The sequence below is a fragment of the Dipodomys spectabilis genome, unplaced genomic scaffold, assembly GCF_019054845.1.
Source record: "Dipodomys spectabilis isolate Male_0828 unplaced genomic scaffold, ASM1905484v1 ptg000052l, whole genome shotgun sequence".
NCBI classification, from domain to species: domain Eukaryota; kingdom Metazoa; phylum Chordata; class Mammalia; order Rodentia; family Heteromyidae; genus Dipodomys; species Dipodomys spectabilis.
Window position 1 is genome coordinate 4,827,298 of NW_024870729.1, and position 19,368 is coordinate 4,846,665.

The 19,368-nt window shown below is 42.1% G+C and overlaps 1 protein-coding gene across 2 annotated transcripts; it reads left to right on the forward strand.

The window, feature by feature from the left end:
- Positions 1-3,657: 3,657 nt before the first annotated feature.
- On the forward strand, positions 3,658-18,810 carry Pomk (protein O-mannose kinase). Of its 2 annotated transcripts, XR_006147396.1 has the most exons (5): positions 3,658-3,740; positions 8,692-8,787; positions 9,943-10,245; positions 17,081-18,191; positions 18,417-18,810. XR_006147396.1 is itself a non-coding variant. In XM_042679495.1 (3 exons), exons 2-3 carry the CDS (start codon positions 9,964-9,966, stop codon positions 17,849-17,851), a joined length of 1,053 nt encoding a protein of 350 aa, XP_042535429.1. In that variant the 5' UTR covers positions 8,692-8,787; positions 9,943-9,963; the 3' UTR covers positions 17,852-18,265. The 2 variants fall into 2 exon arrangements, 1 of the variants encoding a protein (XP_042535429.1); XM_042679495.1 differs by lacking the exons at positions 3,658-3,740; positions 18,417-18,810 and having other exon boundaries at positions 17,081-18,265.
- The last annotated feature ends 558 nt before the right edge of the window (positions 18,811-19,368 follow it).

Genomic DNA, 19,368 nt, shown 5'->3' on the forward strand with positions numbered 1-19,368 from the left:
GGTATTTAAAGGTCAGTTTTAAAAGACTTTTAAATTGTCATATTTGTATTTCGTCTTTGATCTTAGGAGCACATGATAAACCAACCTTGTGTGGGACTTAGAGACACAGTCCTAAACCCTAATCCTCTCCCCTGAAAGCCTTAGTACTAAATTTCATAATGCTAAATAAAGGCAGTGAGGCATGTCTTGCCTTCCAGGAAAAAAAAAACCAAACAAACCAGTTAGGCCAGGTGCCATTCAAAAGGCTAGGATTTGAGGATCACAGTTCAAAGCCAGATTGGGCAGAAAGGCTAAATCTGTGTGACTCTCCAATTAACCACTAGAAAATCGGAAGTGGCATTGTAGTTCACAGTGGTAGAGTGCCAGCATTGGGCAGAAAAGAGCTCAGGGATGGTGGCCAGGCCCTGAGTTCAAGCCCTACGACCAGGAGCAACAACAACAAAGGATAACAAGAAGTAGAGATGTGGCTCATGTGGTGGAGGGCCAGTTTTGAACAGAGAAAGGTAAGCAACGTCGCCCAAACTCCAAGTTCAAGCCCCAGTGCCGTGCATGTCACAATACACACACACACACACACACACACACACACACACACACACACACACACACACACACACACATGCACACAGTGGCTAGTCACAGTGCTTTAACTTGTAATCCCAGCTGCCCAGCTGCTCCAGAGGATAAGATACAGATGACTGCAGATTGAAACCAGCCCAACTGAAAAACTGATCAGATGATACACCCAATCTTAACCAATAGAGAAGCTGTGTGGGATGGTGTACGGTGGTCATCCCTTAGATGCAGTAAATTTAAACAAATGGACCCTGGTTCAGGTTTGCCAGAGCAAAGAGCAAAACTCTTATTTGAAAAATAAGCGAAATGAAGTGAGTGTAAGAGTAGAATGTCTGCCTAGTACTTGCAAGATTCTTGTCAGCACTGATTGCCAAGAAGCAACCATTATGGTCCTTACAAGTTTGCAAAGTAAAATCTGTAACAGAAAACCGTGTCCTGATCAGGTGAGAGGAGGACACCAGAGGGCGCGCTTGCGCTCGTGCTCCTGGGCTGCTTCCGGTCACGCAGGCGCAGTGGGCCCCGCGGGAGTCGCGGACCCTTGGCGCGATAGCCAGGGCAAGTCCCGGCTTCCAGGTAGGGCAGAGCGGCTGGCTGGTGCGGAGGCGGCGGTCGGGCGTCGCAGGGCGTCACCGGGCGGCAGGTGTGGGCCTCGGAGCAGCAGGAGCTGATGGTAATACGGTGTCCTCAGGGTCTGCACCGGGCCAGGTCTGGTCGCCAGAGCCCAGGCCCAGGTTGGAGCTCCCGCCGCGAGCAGCCGCTGCTTGCGCTCCGCGCTGCGCGCCTCCGCTGGGCTGAGGACGGCTCTTCTGTGGTTTTTGTTTTTGATAGTGTCTTTTTCTCTTTTCTTCTTCCTCATTCTTATTTTTTGGCTTAGAAAAACCCTTAAGCTCCCCGCCTTTATCCTAAGCTCTGGGCCCCTTGCTCCAGAAATATGGTCAGCTGCGCCAAAGCAGTCATAAAGCTGTTCCAAGCCCCGTTCCTACGACCAGAGCATTGCAGGCTTTAGAGGAATATCCGAGGCCACCAAACTCATCCTTTCTGTTCAGTGAAACCACGTCCCCGTTGAGTCAGTTCTCTTATCTGAGAACTGGAATAATAACAGTTTATCAGTTTGAAAAATTGATTCGAAGTTGACACTAAAAATCAGTTGAGTTTTTGCTGAGAGCAAATGAGGTCGTTGAGATAATTAAAAGGCTATTGAAATGAGAGCCAACAAGAACTGTTATTAACCTTGCCTATTAAGGAGGGCTCATCATAGATTTGAATATATTACAGTTTTCTGCATATTTTTTTTTTTTGGGTCCGGTTGTGGGGCTTGAACTCTGGGCCTGGGCGCTGTCCCTCAGCTCTTCAGCTCAAGGCTAGCAGTCTGCCACTTGAGCCATAGCACCACTTCTGGATTTTTTCTTTTTGCTTATGTGGTGCTGAGGAATTGAACCCAGGGCCTCAGGCATGCAAGGCAAGCGCTCTACCACTGAGCCACCTTCCCAGCCCTCTGCATAATTTTGTAACTGATGTTAACTTTTAAAAACTAAGATTATCATTATTATGAGTTTGAACTCTTGGCTTAACTTTTTTGTTTGTAACTGGCACTCTATCACTTGGGCCATACTTCCAACTTTTGGCTTTTTATTGGTGAATTGGAGATAACTGTCTTGTATAGATTTGTCTGTCAGGCCGGCTTTGAACTGTGATCCTCAGATCTCAGCCTCCTGAGTAGCTAGAATTGTACATATGAGTCACAATGAGCCAGCTTGATGTTGGTATCTTTGAGTCTGTATTAGGCAGCTTTTACTGTAATGAAGACCTGAGATAAATGAGAAAAGATTTTTTGGATCATAATATTGTGGTAGTTGGCCTTGTAATTTTGGATCTGTATTGAGGTGTTGGCTGTGGTGGAAGTAAGTGGTAGAGTAGGCTACTTTACCTCATGGTTCATGGAAGCAAAAGAGAACACAAAAAGGAAGAGAACCTCTCTAATAACATTTACTTCCTCTACCCTTTGGAGAATACTTACCCAAGCTATGACTGAAAATGAAAAAAGTAGAGCTCAGGTTATATGGATTTAGAGAATGTGGATTTATGTGGATTTAATAGATGCAGATTTGTAATGAAGCTTGTAGACTATTATACAAATCTCTTGTAAAACCCTGTTAAATATAATAAATTCTCTACTCACATATGGGGATTTGCCATTATTAAAAATGTTAGACTTGGGCTGGGAGGGTGGCTTAGTGGTAGAGTGCTTGCCTTGCATGCATGAGGCCCTGGGTTCAATTCCTCAGCACCACATAAACAGAAAAAGGCAAAAGTGGCACTGTAGCTCAAGTGGTAGAGTGCTAGCTAGCCCTGAGCTGAAGAGCTGAGGGACAGTGCCCAGGCCCCAGAGTTCAAGCCTCATGATTGACAAAAGAAAAAAAAAGTTAGACTATAGTAAGAGATACAAAAATGAAGAGGAAGAGGAGGAGGAGGAAGAGGAGGGAGAGGAGGGGGAAGAGGAGGAGGGTGGCAGATTTATTGAGTCTGAGAATGCCAGAGAAAAAAACTGTGGCTTAGACCAGGAGGGGTAAATTGTACCTGATCAGATGGTGTGCTTGAACTCAGGTGCTGGGTGCTGTCCCTGAGCTTCTAGGCTAGTGCTCTACCACATGAGCTACAGCTCAACTCCTGTCTTTTTGGTAGCTTTGAACTGTGATCCTCTAATCTCAACCCCCTGAATAGCTAGGATTATAGGCATGAGCCACTAGAGCCTGACAGTTAGTGCATTCTTAACCAGTACCTGCTCCATGCCAGGCATGAGAGCACAGTTGGGCAGGACAGATCAAACTCAGTTTAGAGGAAGAAGGATGTGGGAATCTGGGTCTTGGCATTCCCAGAAGGATGCTTTTGAACAGAAAAGAAAAGTCTGGGGCTAGGATGGGATAAAGAGAAATGTTCGAAAAAGTAGACCCTCGATGGGCTCCCCAGTGCCAAAAACAACCCCCTCCCCCACAAAACCTCACAGAAAGAGGAACAAAGTTGACAAAGCCAGGTAGATGATCATTATTTCATTTATTTTTCTTTTGAAATATTTCATTAAAGAAAAAAGATCTTATCTGCTGTGTGGAGAATGGATTGGAAAAGGAAGGAGACACTATACATCAGTAAACAGTTGAGAAACCCAGGTGAGTACTGCTGATGGCTTGTACTAGAACAGAGGGATAGATGTGAACAGATAGGAGAGATTTGGGTGACAGAACTGGTTGTATCTAGTGCTTTCAAAGTCAAGGGAGGGAGGAATCAAGTTATCCAGGATTTTTACTTGAGTGGGAAGGGTGTCTGTGAATCATAGAGTAAGAAGCCCTGGAGAAGGATCCTGCTGGGGATTGTGGGAAATACTGAGTTTATCTGTAGACATTCTAGACCTTGAAGAGCCTACTGAGTGAAGCATTTCAGAAGAAAGATGAGAGTTGCAGTAGAGACTTAGAAATAAAAGCATTTTAGAAGGCCACTAAAGCCAATGCATAGAGACAGGCTTGCTTGCTTCCTTCCTTCTTCCTTTCTTCCTTCCCTCCCTCCCTCCCTCCCACCCTCCCTCCTTTCCTACCTTTTTTGCTCAAGACTGACATGAACTTGGTTACTTTACTTTTTTATATGTGCTAGGACTAGGGCTTGAATTTAGGGCCTGGGTGCTGTCCCTTAGTTTTTTTTTTACTCAAGGTTGGCATTCTACCACTTGAACTACAGCTTTCCTTCTGACTTTTTGGTGGTTAAATGGAGGTAAGGGTCTCATGGACTTTCCTGCCCAAGCTGGCTTTGAACCGTGATTCTCAGATTTCTGCCTCTGGAGTAGCTAGGATTACGTGGTTACTTTAACTATTCTAAATATAGATGGACTGGACAAGACTTTAAGAGTACCTTTCAAGAATCAGGTGCATGTGGAAGAAGCTTTGGAGACTGAAGTCTGAGTGATGAAAGTTGTACAGTTTCAGCTGAAGTCTTTGATGATGTGAGGGAATAAACTGAAGAGAGATGTGGGCCTGGAATCTTTATGAGAAAGGTGGGAAACTTGATCATCATGAACACTGCAGATATCTCTAGGAAGTGAGAAGGTGGCTTTACTTAGGCAAGGTTGGCTGTCCAGTGAAGCTAAAGCAATTGCATAATTGTTTTCCTGAGCACCTATTTTTTAAAAAATTTTTATTTTTCTGCCAGAACTAAGACTTGAACTCAGGGTCTAGGAGCTGTCCCTTAGCTTTTGCACTCTTGTATAACACTTTTACTACTTCAGCCACAGCTACACTTCTGTCTATTTTTTGGATGGTTAATTGCAGATAAGATTCTCATGGACTTTACTGCCCAGTCTGGCTTTGAACCTCCATCCTCAGATTTCAGCCTTCTTAGTTTAGGATTACTGGTATGAGCCACTGGTACTCAGCAAGAATCAATTATTTTTGACATTTCCTGATTAGAGGCGTCAGTGTTGTGTTGACCCTTAGCCACAGCCTGGAAACTGGGAGAGAGCCCTCATTTTTTAATTTATATGAGTTCAATAATGGGAGCAAAAAAGTAGTTTTTCTGGAAAAGATTTGTGAGCTTAGGTGATATTTTTTTAAATTTTATTTTATTTTTATTTATTTTTTGGGTCCAGTCGTGGGGCCTGAACTCTGGGCCTGGGTACTGTCCCTCAGCTCTTCAGCTCAAGGCTAGCGCTCTACCACTTGAGCCATAGTGCCACTTCTGTTTTTTTTCTTTTTGCTTATGTGGTGCTGAGGAATCGAACCCAGGGCCTCTTAGGTGATATTTTTATCTTTTAAGATGGAAATATATATCTAATGCCATAAAATTACCATTTTAAAGCATATAATTTAGTGATTTTTAAATGTATTTACAAGATTGTGCAACCATCATTACTGTCTTTTTTGAACAAGGATTACATTCTCATAAGTAGCTATTGTTTATCTTCCTGTTCCAGTAAATTGTAGAAGCCCCTAATCTGTTTAGTGATTATATGGTTTTGCTTATTCTGGGCATTTTATGTAAATAGACTTTTACAGTGACTAGCCTTTTTTTTTTTTTTCTTTTTTTTGGGGGTCCAGTCGGGGGCCTGAACTCTGGGCCTGGGCGCTGTCCCTCAGCTCTTCAGCTCAAGGCTAGCGCTCTACCACTTGAGCCACAGCGCCACTTCCAGCTTTTTTCTTTTTGCTTATGTGGTGCTGAGGAATCGAACCCAGGGCCTCAGGCATGCAAGGCAAGCGCTTTGCCACTGAGCCACCTTCCCAGCCCCGTGACTAGCCTCTTTAACTAAGTATATGTTTTTTGAAGTTATCTCTGTTGTAGCATGAATTGGTGTTTTATTCTTTTTATAATTAAATAATTTTCCACTTAATGATATAGCTTATTTTATAACCTAGCTCATGCGTTGGTATATATTTGGATTATTTCCACCATTTGGGTATTCTATTTCTTTTTTTTGTTTTTGTTTTTTCTTTTTGGGTCCGGTCGTGGGGCCTGAACTCTGGGCCTGGGCGCTGTCCCTCAGCTCTTCAGCTCAAGGCTAGCGCTCTACCACTTGAGCCACAGCGCCACTTCCGGCTTTTTTCCTTTTGCTTATGTGGTGCTGAGGAATCGAACCCAGGGCCTCAGGCATGCAAGGCATGCGCTCTACCACTGAGCCATCTTCCCAGCCCTCTATTTCTTTTTTTAAATCGGTTGTGGGGCTTGAACTCTGGGCCTGGGCACTGTCCCTGAACTCTTCAGCCAAGGCAAGTGCTCTACTACTTGAGCCACAGCACCACTTCTGGTTTTCTGGTGGAGATAAGAGTCTCATAGACTTTTCCTGCCTGGGCTGGCTTTGACCTGTAATCCTCAGATCACAGCCTCCTGAGTAGCTAGGATTACAAGCATGAGCCACCTATGCCTGGCTTTGGGTATTCTAAATAATACTGCTTTGACCATACATGTATTAAGTGTTTGTGTCAATGTATTTTGAGTTCTCTTGGGCATATTCTGAGCAGTAGAATTATTGTGTAATAGATTACCTGTATTTAGCACAGAAATAACAGATAATTTTCCACAGAAGCTTCATTTTACATTTTCCTTAGCATTGTATAAGGATTATAATTTCCCCACATCTTCATAAACATTCCTTGTCTGATTTATTTTCATTATAATCACCATGGGTAGATATGAAGTAGTCTATCATGAGAAGTATCTCATCACAATTTTTTTCCAGGTACTGCAGTTTGAACTTAAGGCTTTGTACTTGCTTGGCTTGTTTGTTCAGCTGGTACTGTACCACTTGAGCCATGCCCCCATCTTGGTGTTTTTGCTGGTTCTTTTGGAGATGGAATGTTCTTTTTTTTCTTTTTGGTCTGAGACTGGGACTTGAATTTGGTACCTAATGCTTTCACTCATTGGCTAGCTTTCACTCATTGACTGGTGCTCTATCAACAGAACCATGCCTCCAACCTCTGGAGATGGATTCTTGAAGATTTTTCTGTTCAGGCTGACTGTGAACCATACTTATCTGGGTCTCAGTCTCCTGAGTAGTTTGTATTACAGCTACTGGCACCTGGTTTTATTTGCCTTGATGGCAAATAAAATCGAACATTTTTTCATGTGTTTGTTGATTGTCTGGATGTTTACTTTAGGGAAATGCCTATTCAGGTCCTTTAACCAATCTAAAATAGTTAGATTTTTTATTGCTGAATGAAATACTTTTGAGTTGTCCATCAGATATCCAAAAGTAAAGAAAGCAAACCTTGACTTCTAGGAGAGGCTAGGATTGAACCTATATTTCTGGGGCCCATCAGCAGGTGGAGATGGAAAGCAAAGAATCTGGTGAGCTCATGCAGAGTGAATGAAGAGGTCTAAGGTCCAAGCCTGGAGGACCTGGCACCCAGAGAGATGAGAAGGATCCTCCAACAGTAGTTTCCTGGAAACCAAATAAGGGAAGTGCTTTAAGTAACATGGACTGCTTGCTGACTGGTGAGGTGTTTGGTCAGATAAAATCAGTTTGAATGGGCCAGCAATGCGGTGTAGAAGAGAAGACAGCCATGGAGAGAATGGGTTTGGGTTCTGTGATGGAGTTTGCTGAAAAGGAACGAGAGGTAGGACAATAGTTGAAGAGGAAAAGTGGATATTTTAGACAAGGCAGAACTCCTGGCTTTCTGGTAGTGTCGCAGAAGGAGAAAGCTACTGGAGCAGTGAGTTCCTAAGCCAGGACGAAGTCTAGTTTTGTTTTAGCAGGAGAAAACGTAGTGTGGGAACTTGCAGAAATGCTCTCCGATTGCTTCTATGTTTCAGTGAAATGAGAACCAAGATCATCAGCTGAGAGTAAAAGTGGGGAGGGGCCAGTGTAAGTTTGAAGAGAAATGGTGACCTGGTCCAGCTGAATGCCTTGTAAAAACTAACCTCTTGGGTTTATGAGACCCTTGCTGAGACTGCCCACCAGTGGGGCTTGGATGTTGCAAAGGGAAAGAAAGGGCTGCAAAGTTTTGGAGGATGGAAAGTTTAAATGAAGTAGTAGGTTTTTTTTTCTTTGTTATTGTTGTTTATGCACTTCACACCAAGTAGGGCTGTGTAGAAGGAGTTAAGATCAAGTCTGGGTGAGAACACTGAGACAACACAGGTTGCTGAGAAATCCTGGGACCCTAATCCCACACTAGCTGACAGGTTTTGGTGGCAGTGACCAGGCTAAGGACTGTTCTGTGGCTTCTGCCTCACCCTGGAAGGCAAGAGGCTGAGGGATATCAGGCTCCAGCATGCCATGGGAAAGGTGAACTATTTGGACTTCTTCTGTTCTTTATTTGTATGCAGAGTTGCATTTTTTGTTGTTGTTTTATTTTTTGTCGGTAGTGGGGCCTGAACTCTGGGCCTGGGGCATTGTCCTTCAGCTCTTCAGCTCAAGGCTAGCACTCTACCACTTGAGCTTCAGCACCACTTCCGGCTTTTTTTTTTTTTTTTTTTTTTTGCTTATGTGGTGTTGAAGAATCGAACCCAGGGCCTCTGTATGCAAGGCAAGCACTCTACCACTGAGCCAACTTCCCAGCCGAGTTGCATTTTTTTAAAACAACATTTTAACAGCATTAAAAAAAAACAACATCAAAACCTCCTTTTTGGTATTTTGAACAGAGGGCTTTCACATCAGCCCCTGGGACCAATCAAGCACTGATCAACTCAGATATCTGGATAGATACCTAGCTGGGTAAAAGAAGACGCTCCTAGAAGGTAACCGTACACATCTCAGGGCAATTCTATCCCTACTGTTCTTGTCTCTCGCAGTGCTGGTGATCAGCTGGCCGCACCTTCACATTGCATGCTTCTATTTCATGAGCACCTGCTCTGAGGGAGCAGGTCTCACTCTGAGGGAGAAGCACCCTCTGCCCAGGGTGCTCCTCAGGCCTGTCCCTGTCCAGATCCCTCCATGACAATTCTAAGGTAAAGATTCTAGCCCAGTTCTGGAATCTTTGGTTACCTACTGCTAGTGACACCTGAGTTACCTTTCCCAGATTCATCACCATTATTCTACCTCAGGAATTTGTCCACTCTTGCCCATGATTATTGCCAGTGTGTCCCAAGTACAGGCTGAGCTTCAGTCTTTTGGACTCCCTTTCATTTCTTTTCTTTTCTTTTTTTTTTTCTTTGTCGGTCCTGGAGCTTGAACTCTGGGCCTGGGTGCTGTCCCTCAGCTCTTCAGCTCAAGATGAGCGTTCTACCACTTGAGCTACAGCGCCACTTCCAGTTTTCTAGTGGTTTATTGGAGATAAGAGTCTCATGGTCTTTCCTGCCCGGGCTGGCTTTGAACCAAGATTCTCAGATCTCAGCCTCCTGATTAGCTAGGATTACAGGCGTGAGCCACCGGCGCCTGGCCCCCTTTCATTTCTGCTACAGAGTAATTCTGTTTTGTTTTGCTATGCTGGAGATGAAACCAGAGAGTTCTTCATATTCTACCACTGAGCACATTCCTTGCCTGCTCAGGTAGGAACATCCTAACTGAGATCAATAGGCCGCTACTTACTACCCTAACTAAGAGACATTCTGCTTCTACAGTAAATATTCATGAATAACTACTTAGTGTAAAATACTGTAGATGAGATAAAGTCAAACATCAGCATCTTCCTTCTAGCCTAATTTAATTTGAATGAATCCAAAATTTAGTTTGTAATCAAGAATACTTATTATGGAAGTGGCTGACATTGAGCCTAATCAGACCTCCCTTGTGCCAAACAGTGATGCCAAAGGTAACTGAACTTGTGAGTGTATGAGGCATGAGAGAGGTGATCATTTTTAGACTGCCTTCTGTGTCATCCAAACTCCTTCATGGAAATAAACCTGGATATTTTCTGTAATTATTATTACTCCTTGTTGCCTACTATATTCTAGGAGCTGACACTGGATAACAACATGGAAAGGAATCCCCAGGAGAGCAGGAAAGGTCTCTCCCACAAAGCAGTCCCCCGGGTTGCTGGCCTGCTGCTTGCCGTGGCCCTCATGAATGTTCTTCTTTACCTCTGCCTCAACCAATTTTTCATTTTCCCTCAACGATCTACTGAGGATCCCAGGTCCTGTCCTTATGGTTACTTCAGAATGGGACAGATGAAAGACTGCTCACCTTGGCTATCCTGTGAGGAGCTGAGGACAGAAGTAAGGCAGTTAAAGTGCATTGGGGAAGGAGCTGTGAAGAGAGTAAGTATGTCTATTATTGATTGGTGTTACCTCTTTTTTTTTTTTTGTCAGTCCTGGGGCTCCAACTCTGGGCTTGGACACTGTCCCTGAGCTCCATTTTGCCCAAGGCTAGTGCTCTATCACTTGAGCCAGTGTGCTACTTTTGGCTTTTTCTATGATTAATTGAAGATAAAAGTCTCATGGACTTTCCTGCCCAGGCAGGCTTCAAACCTCAGTCTTCAGATCTCAGCCTCTTGAGATTGGTATCATCTTTTGGGGAGAGTGATTTAGCTTTCTGTGCTATGAGCCATAATAAGCCTTTGTGGTGATGGGCACCTTAGTCCCAGCTGCGCAGGAAGCTGAAGGAGGAGGATCATTTGTTAGAACTTTGAGCCTAGCCTGGGCAATATAGTGAGTGGTTCAAAAACAACAAAACAAAAAGCCAGAAATTACTAGATTCTAGGTCATGTTTAGCCTGATAAGGTACTCCAAAGGTGGGTGTGGGGGGGGGGGGGGCGGTGTGGGGGGGGTAGGAGGGAAGCTACATGTATAAAAGAACACTATACTAATAGAAAACCAGTACAGTAATTTTAGAGTTTAATTACATTATCTTCCAATCCTCAGTGGAATATTTTGTAGTCATTTACTGTAATTAGGAACCTATGTGGCCTCAGGAGGAAATGTGAGATAAAAAGTGTGCCTTAGGGCTGGGAAGGTGGCTCAGTGGTAGAACGCTTGCCTTGCATGCATGAGGTCCTGGGTTCGATTCCTCAGCACCACATAAGCAAAAAGAAAAAAGCCAGAAGTGGTGCTGAAGAGTGCTAGCCTTGAGCTGAAGAGCTGAAAGACAGCGCCCAGGCCCAGAGTTCAGGCCCCACGACCGGACCCCCCCCCCCCCAAAAAAAAAAAAAAAAAGTATGTCTTATCAGGACACCTGTGGCTCATGCCTGTAATCCTAGCTACTCAGAAGGCTGAGATCTGAGGATCGAGGTTCAAAGCCAGCCTGGGCAGGAAAGTCCGTAAGACACTTATCTCTAATAAACCATCAGAATACTGGAAGTGGTGCTGTGGTTCAAGTGGTAGAGCACTAGCTTTGAGCTTAAGAGCTGAGGGACAGCGCCTGAGTTCAAACCCCATGACTGACCAAAAAAAAAAAAGTGTGTCTTGTTTTCAATTTCAAAATTACATATTTATGTAGAAAACTACAAAAATGACAGAAACTGTGTATGAATATTTTTTTTCTTCAGTCCCGGGACTTGCACTTGGTCTAGGTGCTCTCCCTGAGCTCTTTTGCTCAAGAGTAATGCTCTACCACTTGGAGCCACAGCTCCAGTTCTAAATAATTTCTTCTTGTTTTTCAACCTAAAATGATAATTTTTCCCTCACCAAAGGGTGAATCCAGTCCTCAAAGTTCCTAGAGCCTTTTACTCAATACCAGCAAGTATGTGCGTTACCTCATGTAGTCATTGCTTCTATGAAAACTTGAGGCCTATTGACCAGTCAGTGGCTATAGCAGCCAGCTAAGGATTATGTTCTTGTGTTTTACTGGTTTAAAGACTGGCAAAAGGCAGGGAGAGAAAAGGAAATATACCTTTGGAGTTGTAGCTTGATGTTGCAGCTTTTGTTGAGGAAACAAGGAACCCACATCTGCTTCATCCTTAATGTGGACAGATGTGTTTTAAAAACAGTATCATTTGTTTGTGCCAGGCACTGATGGCCTGTATCTCTGTAACCTATCTATTAGGAGGCTGAGATCTGAGGATCTGGTTTGAAGCTAGCCTGGGCAGGAAAGTTCATCAAGCTGCCACAAAAAGCTGAAAGTGGAGCTATGGCTTAAGTGGTAGAGCACTAGCCTTGAACAAAAAAGTTCAGGGACAGCTCCCAGGACCAGACCAGCTACCAGGACAACTGCACGTGTACGTGCACACACACACACACACACACACACACAAACTAAAAAAATGATTTGTCTATTTTTGAGACCAGGACTCATTATGTAGCCCAAGATGGCTTTGAACTCTGAGTGCTGGGATTTCAGGCATGTTACCACTATGCCTGCCTGTATACAGAGTACTTTTTTTTTTTTTTTGGTTGGTCATGGGGCCTGAACTCTGGGCCTGGGCACTGTCCCTCAGCTCTTCAGCTCAAGGCAAGCACTCTACCACTTGAGCCACAGCACTACTTCCAGCCTTTTCTGCTTATGTAGTGCTGAGGAATCGAGCCCAGGGCCTCATACATGCAAGGTAAGCACTCTACCACTGAGCTACCTTCCCAGCTTTTTTTTGTTGTTGTTGTTGTTGGTAGTGAGGCTTGAACTCTGGGCTTGGGCACTGGCCCTCAGCTCTTCAGCTCAAGGCTAGTGCTCTACCATTTGAACCACAGTGCCACTTCTGGCTTTTTCTGTTTATGTGGTGCTGAGGAATTGAACCCAGTGCCACATGCATGCAAGGCAAGCACTCTACCTCTGAGCCACCTTTCTAGCCTAACAGAGTTACTTTTTTAAAGGAAGGATCCAGTTAGGAAGAAGTGATAGGAATGTGTATAAAGTACTTTTCTCATTGTAGGGGTTGTAGGTGCATCAGTGATAAAAGCAAATATGCTGTCTTTTTTTGCTAGTGTTTGACTCTTAGAGAGTCAAAATTTTAAAACCAAATATATAATATGATATGTTAGTATTATGTTAATGAAGACAGTGCAGGACAAGGAAAAAGAGTAGTGGGCATGTTGCTATAGGTGGTCAAGGGAGGACTCTGACCAGAGGGACATGAGACTATGAGATGAGAATGTGGACATCTGGTAAGAAAGATAAATCTGAGAAGATGCGAAAAAGGCAGTCTACCTGATAGTTTCAGGACCAAGGACATCCGTTTTAACCAACCAGTAGTGAGGAAGAAAAAATAACTGGTACATACTTGTTTTCTTTTTCTTTCTTTCTTTTTGTGCCAGTCCTGGGGCTTGAACTCAGGGTATGGACACTGTCCGTTAGCTTTTTTTTTGCTCAAGACTGGTTCTCTACTATTTGAGCCACAGCTCTACTTTTGCCTTTTTGCTGATGAAGTGAAGCATCTCACAGACTTTACTACCTTGGCTGGCTTTGAACCATGATCCTTAGATCTCAGCTTCCTGAGTAACTAGGATGACAGATGTGAGCCACTGGCATCTGGCTTTGATGCGTTTTGAATTGATTTTGGTACAGGGTGAGAGAAAGGAATTTTCAATGTATCTTCAATGCTGAAGGCATCATACTGGGCTTCAAATAATACTGCAGAGCCACAGTAACAAAACTAGCCTGGTAGTAACACATAGACAGAACTGTAGACCAGGAGAATAGAATACAGGGCCCTAAAATAGCCTTACACAGCAGTAGCCATCTGATTCTTAAAGGAGGTGCCCAAAACATACATTGGAGTAAATATAGTATCTCCAACAAATGCTATTGGGAAACTAGATATCTCCACATGTAGAAGACAGAAACTAGATTCCTATCCTTTTTGCTAAGAATTTCTTTGGCTGTTTGAGGGTTTTTGTGCTTCAATACTAATTTTTGGATTGATTTTATTTTTTCTGTGAAAAATTTCACTGAAATTTCAATAGGAGTTATGTTGAATCGGTTGCTTTTGGTATTATAGATACTTTTACAATATGAGTTCTTCCAGTTCATGAGCATAGGAGGTCTGATCATCTTCCAGGATTGTTAGGATTCATATCTGTTTTTCTTTTTTCTTATTTTATGTTTTCTCCTATGTCACAGGGATTGAACATGCCAGGCAAGTGCAGTACCACTAAGCAGTGAGCTAATCCTAGCCTTTTTTTTCTTCCAGTGTATTTTTAAGTATTATAAGGCAGTTAGAGGTTACTTAGAAATTATTCTTATCTGTGATTTGCAAATTTTTAACGAGTGGTATCAAATAATTGTGATTCCTCAAAAATTAACTGTTTAGTAATAAATGATATTTAGTAGTCTAGTAATAAATAATATTTAGTAGTCTTTCATTTATCTGAAGTCCAAGAATGAATTCAACATGAATAAGGTCAACCCTTATTCATTCAGAAGTCATGAGGTGTGGTCATGCTCCTTTTACCATTTATTATTGAATATATAGAAGCAGCTTCTTTGAAGAAATTTTATTTTATGTGAAAAGTGGGTCAGACCAAAACCATCTGCTTGTATTAGTGATCACTATGTAGCGTAGGGTCAATATTGCATTCGGTAGTGGTACAAATCTAATGAAGAGATTGTAGTCAACATGAAAACATTTTAAATATATGAATTTTTTATTGAACATAATTGCTTTTTAAATGGAGATTATGATAAATAGTGAAATTTCTCAGATTGAGTGATTTGAGATCTTGAAAGATTACTCTTTTGAATATGAAGAGTCAGCTGTAGTTATCCAGGTTTATCCATAATGAACCTACCTTCTTAGGCATTTGATGTCCTCTAACCTATTTTTATTTTATATAGTAATTTGGAGGTTTTTTTTTTTTTGGGTCCAGTCGTGGGGCCTGAACTCAGGGCCTGAGCACTGTCCCTGAGCTCTTCAGCTCAAGGCTAGCGCTCTACCACTTGAGCCACAGCGCCACTTCCAGCTTTTTTCTTTTTGCTTATGTGGTGCTGGGGAATGGAACCCAGGGCCTCAGGCATGTAAGGCAAGCGCTCTACCACTGAGCCACCTTCCCAGCCCCTAATTTGGAGTTTTAAAAAATGTTTTAAATTATAAAACTAACATATGTTTTATTTATTTATTTATGTATTTTTTTATTTTTATTTTTGTTGGTCGTGGGGCCTGAACTCTGGGCCTGGGCGCTGTCCCACCGCTCTTCAGCTCAAGGCTATGCTCTATCACATGAGCTGCAGCGCCACTTCTGGCTTTTTTTTGCTTATGTGGTGCTGAGGAATTGAACCCAGGGCCTCATGCATGCAAGATAAGCACTCTACTACTGAGCCACCTTCTCAGCCCCCATATGTTTTATTTGAAAGACCTGGAAAAATAACAAAGGTATGGAGTAAGAAAATCACCTAGAATCTCAATGTAGAAAGATAGTAACTGGAACATTAGCATATTTCTTTGATTTTTTTAAAAAACTTATTATAGATGATATACAGAGGGATTACAGTTACATAAGTAAGGTAGTGAGCACATTTCTTGTCAAACTTGTTACCCCCTCCCTCATTTTTCTCCTGCTTTTCCTCTCCACCAGCATCTTTGATTTTTATATAATTTTGTCTTGGTCTTTTTCAGGTAGGATAATAGTATATTAACAATTTTCATTTGTAATGTTACTTCTTTCTGTTTTCATTCTATAAAATTATGCATTATGGTGGTTACATAATAGACTGTTGTGTAATGCTCCCAAAACTTAACCAGCCTTGTTTTTCATTTTCTTTTTTGTCTGTCTGTCTGTCTGTCTGTCTCTGCCCTCTCTCTTTTCGTGCCTGTACTGGAGCTGGAGTTCAGAGCCTTGTGCTCTTTCTTAGTTTTTAAACTCAAGACTGGTGTTCTACCACTTGAACTACACCTCCTCTTGTAGCTTTTTGCTGGTTAATTGGAGATAAGAGTCTGAACTGTGATCCTCTTATCTCAGTCTCCTGAGTAGCTCATTAGTAGGATTAGAAGTATGAGAGGAGGGTTTTTTCTAGCCTCTGTGATTCTAGCCCTTGGTGATTCCTAGCTCAGCAAAAAAAGAAAAGAAAACCATAACTTTTAGTTTAGCAATGGAGACACAGGTCACAGTGTGCAGAAATAGACTGGGGCAGGGAATCCTGACTTCTGAGCCTATTTATTTTCTGCTTTATAACTTTCTACCTTCTCTCTTAGGACTTAAGTAAAGCAGTTTCCTTCCTTCCTAACAGTACCTCCTGCTTTTCCTAACTAATAAAAATAAACCCTTGAGGGAGTAATGTGAACATTTCTTTTCTGTGCCATATGTACAAGCAATATTTGTGTAGCATTTCAGCTCCTGCTTTTATAGTTGAAATAACAAAACCAAAGACCATATAAAATGTTTTCCTTACATATAAATATTCTTTTTTTTGCTAGTCCTGAGGCTTGGACTCAGGGGGGCCCAGGCACTGTCCCTGAGCTTTCTGCTCAAGGTTAGCAATCTACCACTTGAGCCACAATGCCACTTCTAGCTTTTTCTGTTTGTTTTACTGAGGAATTGAACCCAGGGCTTCATGCATGCTAGGCAAGCACTCTATCACTAGGCCCTAAATATTCTTATTTAGGGTTTATTATGCTGCTTTTTAGCACTAATGACTAATATGTATTATTTGTTTTGTCTGTCCTGGAGTTTGAATTCAAGGCCAGGCACTAGGCCACTTGAGCCATTCCCTCATCCCCTTTTGCTTTTAGCCTTTTTTTTTTTTTTTTGGATAAGAGTTTAACACTTTTTCTCAAGAAAGCCTGACTGAAGTCCTCAAGGTCAGCTAAGTTGAAATGAAAATCTGTTTGCCACTTCAAGCCTTTACACGCGCAACTCTTGGGTTTGCCCTCCCCATACTCAACATTGTGTTGCTATTTCTGATTATCCTCTAAGATCATCAACCTAGAGCAACTTAACAGCCCCTCCTACTGGATGGCTCCCAGCATCCAGACCAGAGGCATTTTCTTCTGCCCTCTTCTGCCCTAAAATCTTATTCATTAATGTGAGTGCTTACTTTGCTAAATGTTTCTGTTTATTTACAAGTGAGTCTTTACATTTAGACTAAATACAACTCTGTGACAGCAGAGAGTGGCTTTGTGTTTCATTGGTTTCTGTGTCTTCAGCACCACACCTGTCCCTTAGAATGTATTTGTTTCCCATTCTGCTTTAGGAAAAGTTTCAATTTGATGTTTCTGTGTCTTTGTGTCAGGTCTTTCTGTCTGAGTGGAAGGAACGCAAAGTTGCTCTTTCACGGCTGAAGAGTTTGGAAATGAAAGATGATTTTCTCCATGGACTTCAAATGCTGAAATCTCTACAAAGTAAACACATTGTCACACTGGTTGGCTATTGTGAGGATGACAACAGTATCCTTACTGAATATCACCCCTTGGGTTCTTTGAGAAACCTAGAGGAAACACTAACCCTCTCAAAGTACCAAAATGTGAACACATGGCAGCACAGGCTGCAGTTGGCTATAGGGTATGTCAGTATCATTAACTACCTACACCACAGCCCTCTGGGCACACTGGTTATGTGTGATTCTAATGACTTGCCCAAGACATTGTCCCAGTATCTGCTTACAAGTAACTTGAGCATCGTGGCAAATGACTTGGATGCCTTGCCTCTGGTGAACCACAGCTCTAAGATGTTTGTGAAGTGTGGCCACAGGGAGCTTCATGGGGATTTTGTGGCTCCAGAGCAGCTGTGGCCCTATGGAAAGGACACACCTTTTCATGATGAGCTTATGCCTTCCTATGATGAGAAGGTTGACATCTGGAAGATTCCAGATGTCTCCAGTTTCCTTTTGGGTCATGTTGAAGGCAGTGATATGGTTCGATTCCATTTGTTTGATATTCACAAGGCTTGTAAGAGCCAGACTCCTGCAGAAAGACCCACTGCTCAGGATATTCTGGATACTTATCAGAAGGTTTTTAACTTGCTCAGAGATACTGGAAGGTCTCAGACAAGGGAAATGTTATAAAACCCAGACTAGTTGTTGAAGGGTAGGATTTAAAGACTGAATCAAAATTACAACAGTTCTATGCTGATGATGGAGGTTGTTGCTTATGCTTGGGGTTTTCATTATGTTTTGCTGTTTGGCCATATGATTCTTTTTCTACATCTGTTTCTACATCTGACTGCCCAAGTGGGAGCAAGAGCAAAGCAGATTTGATTTAAACCTGGCTTCACATTTCTGAGGATGTTTGCTTTTGGTGAAGATGTAGGAAGCAATGAAATTACCCAGTATCTAAATTAACTAATACAAATATAGTCATAAAGAAGCCTTGCATACCCTAATAAAGTTTGTAAGCTCTTAAGAAGTATTAATAGAGGGCTGGGAAGGTGGCTCAGTGGTAGAGCTCTTGTCTTGCATGCATGAGGCCCTGGGTTTGATTCCTCAGCACCACATAAGCAAAAAGAAAAAAGCCGGAAGTGGCGCTGTGGCTCAAGTGGTAGAGCGCTAGCCTTGAGCTGAAGAGCTGAGGGACAGTGCTCAGGCCCAGAGTTCAGACCCCACGACCGGACCCCCCCCCCAAAAAAAAAAGAAGTATTAATAGAGATTTTTAAATGGTGCAACATGAAATAAGTGTAGTCCTTTATCAAAGAACATTTTTGCTTCCCAATTTAAAAAACGTTGAGGTACAGAACTCTAGGCATTCACACACAGACCAAAGGAGGATACTCTTAGGGGTGAACACAAAGGTGCCATGCCTCTGTGCCTCTGATCATATAAAATAATATCAAATTAACCCAGGAAATGGAAACAAGAGTTTTTTTTCTTATTTTTCCTTTTATATTGTTTATTCTTCTATCTGCCTTTGGGGTGGGGAAAGACACAGAAATGGCAGGACAAAGGGTGAACAAAAGCAGCAGGGGTACTCAGTATGTTTAATATAAACTGTACAACCTGTGGGTGGGGATGGGAGGGAAGAACGGGGAGAGCGACGAAAGGATGACATTGTCCAGAAAGAAATGTACTCATTGCTTGACTTATGAAATGGTAACTCTTTGGTGCATCACCTTTATATTAACAATAAAGCAAAGGAAGATGAAATTTTTTTACTGATTCTGAATTTATTTAATGATATGTATGAGAAAATTCACATTTCCACTTTTTTTCTTGAATCTCTTATCATGAAATATAAGACATATACAGAAAAATGTATAAAATACAATTTTGTGCTATACCTAAGGAATAAACACCTAAGAAATAAACTAAATAAAATAAATGTTCACATAACTGCCATTATAACTGAAAGATAGCATTGCCAGTAACCTCATTTTTCTGTTTTCTATAAATTTTTATTGTGATTAAGTGATTACTTAAATTTCACGGTATTTTGAGATAGTGATAGTTAAAGTCACAAACACATTCTAACCTTCATGAGGCAAATTGTCATTATCGTGGTCTATAAAGTTTGTGAATTTGATGTGCTTTAACAATATAACTATTTCTTCCACATCGAGTGATATGTACATTTCTTTCCTTTTGTTTAG

Bases quoted from the DNA above. Each gene is read 5' to 3' on its own strand.
- Pomk (XM_042679495.1), top strand. From the start codon at position 9,964: ATGGAAAGGAATCCCCAGGAGAGCAGGAAAGGTCTCTCCCACAAAGCA. The intron at 10,246-17,080 runs GTAAGTATGTCT...TCTTTGTGTCAG, and splicing joins GGGAAGGAGCTGTGAAGAGA to GTCTTTCTGTCTGAGTGGAA.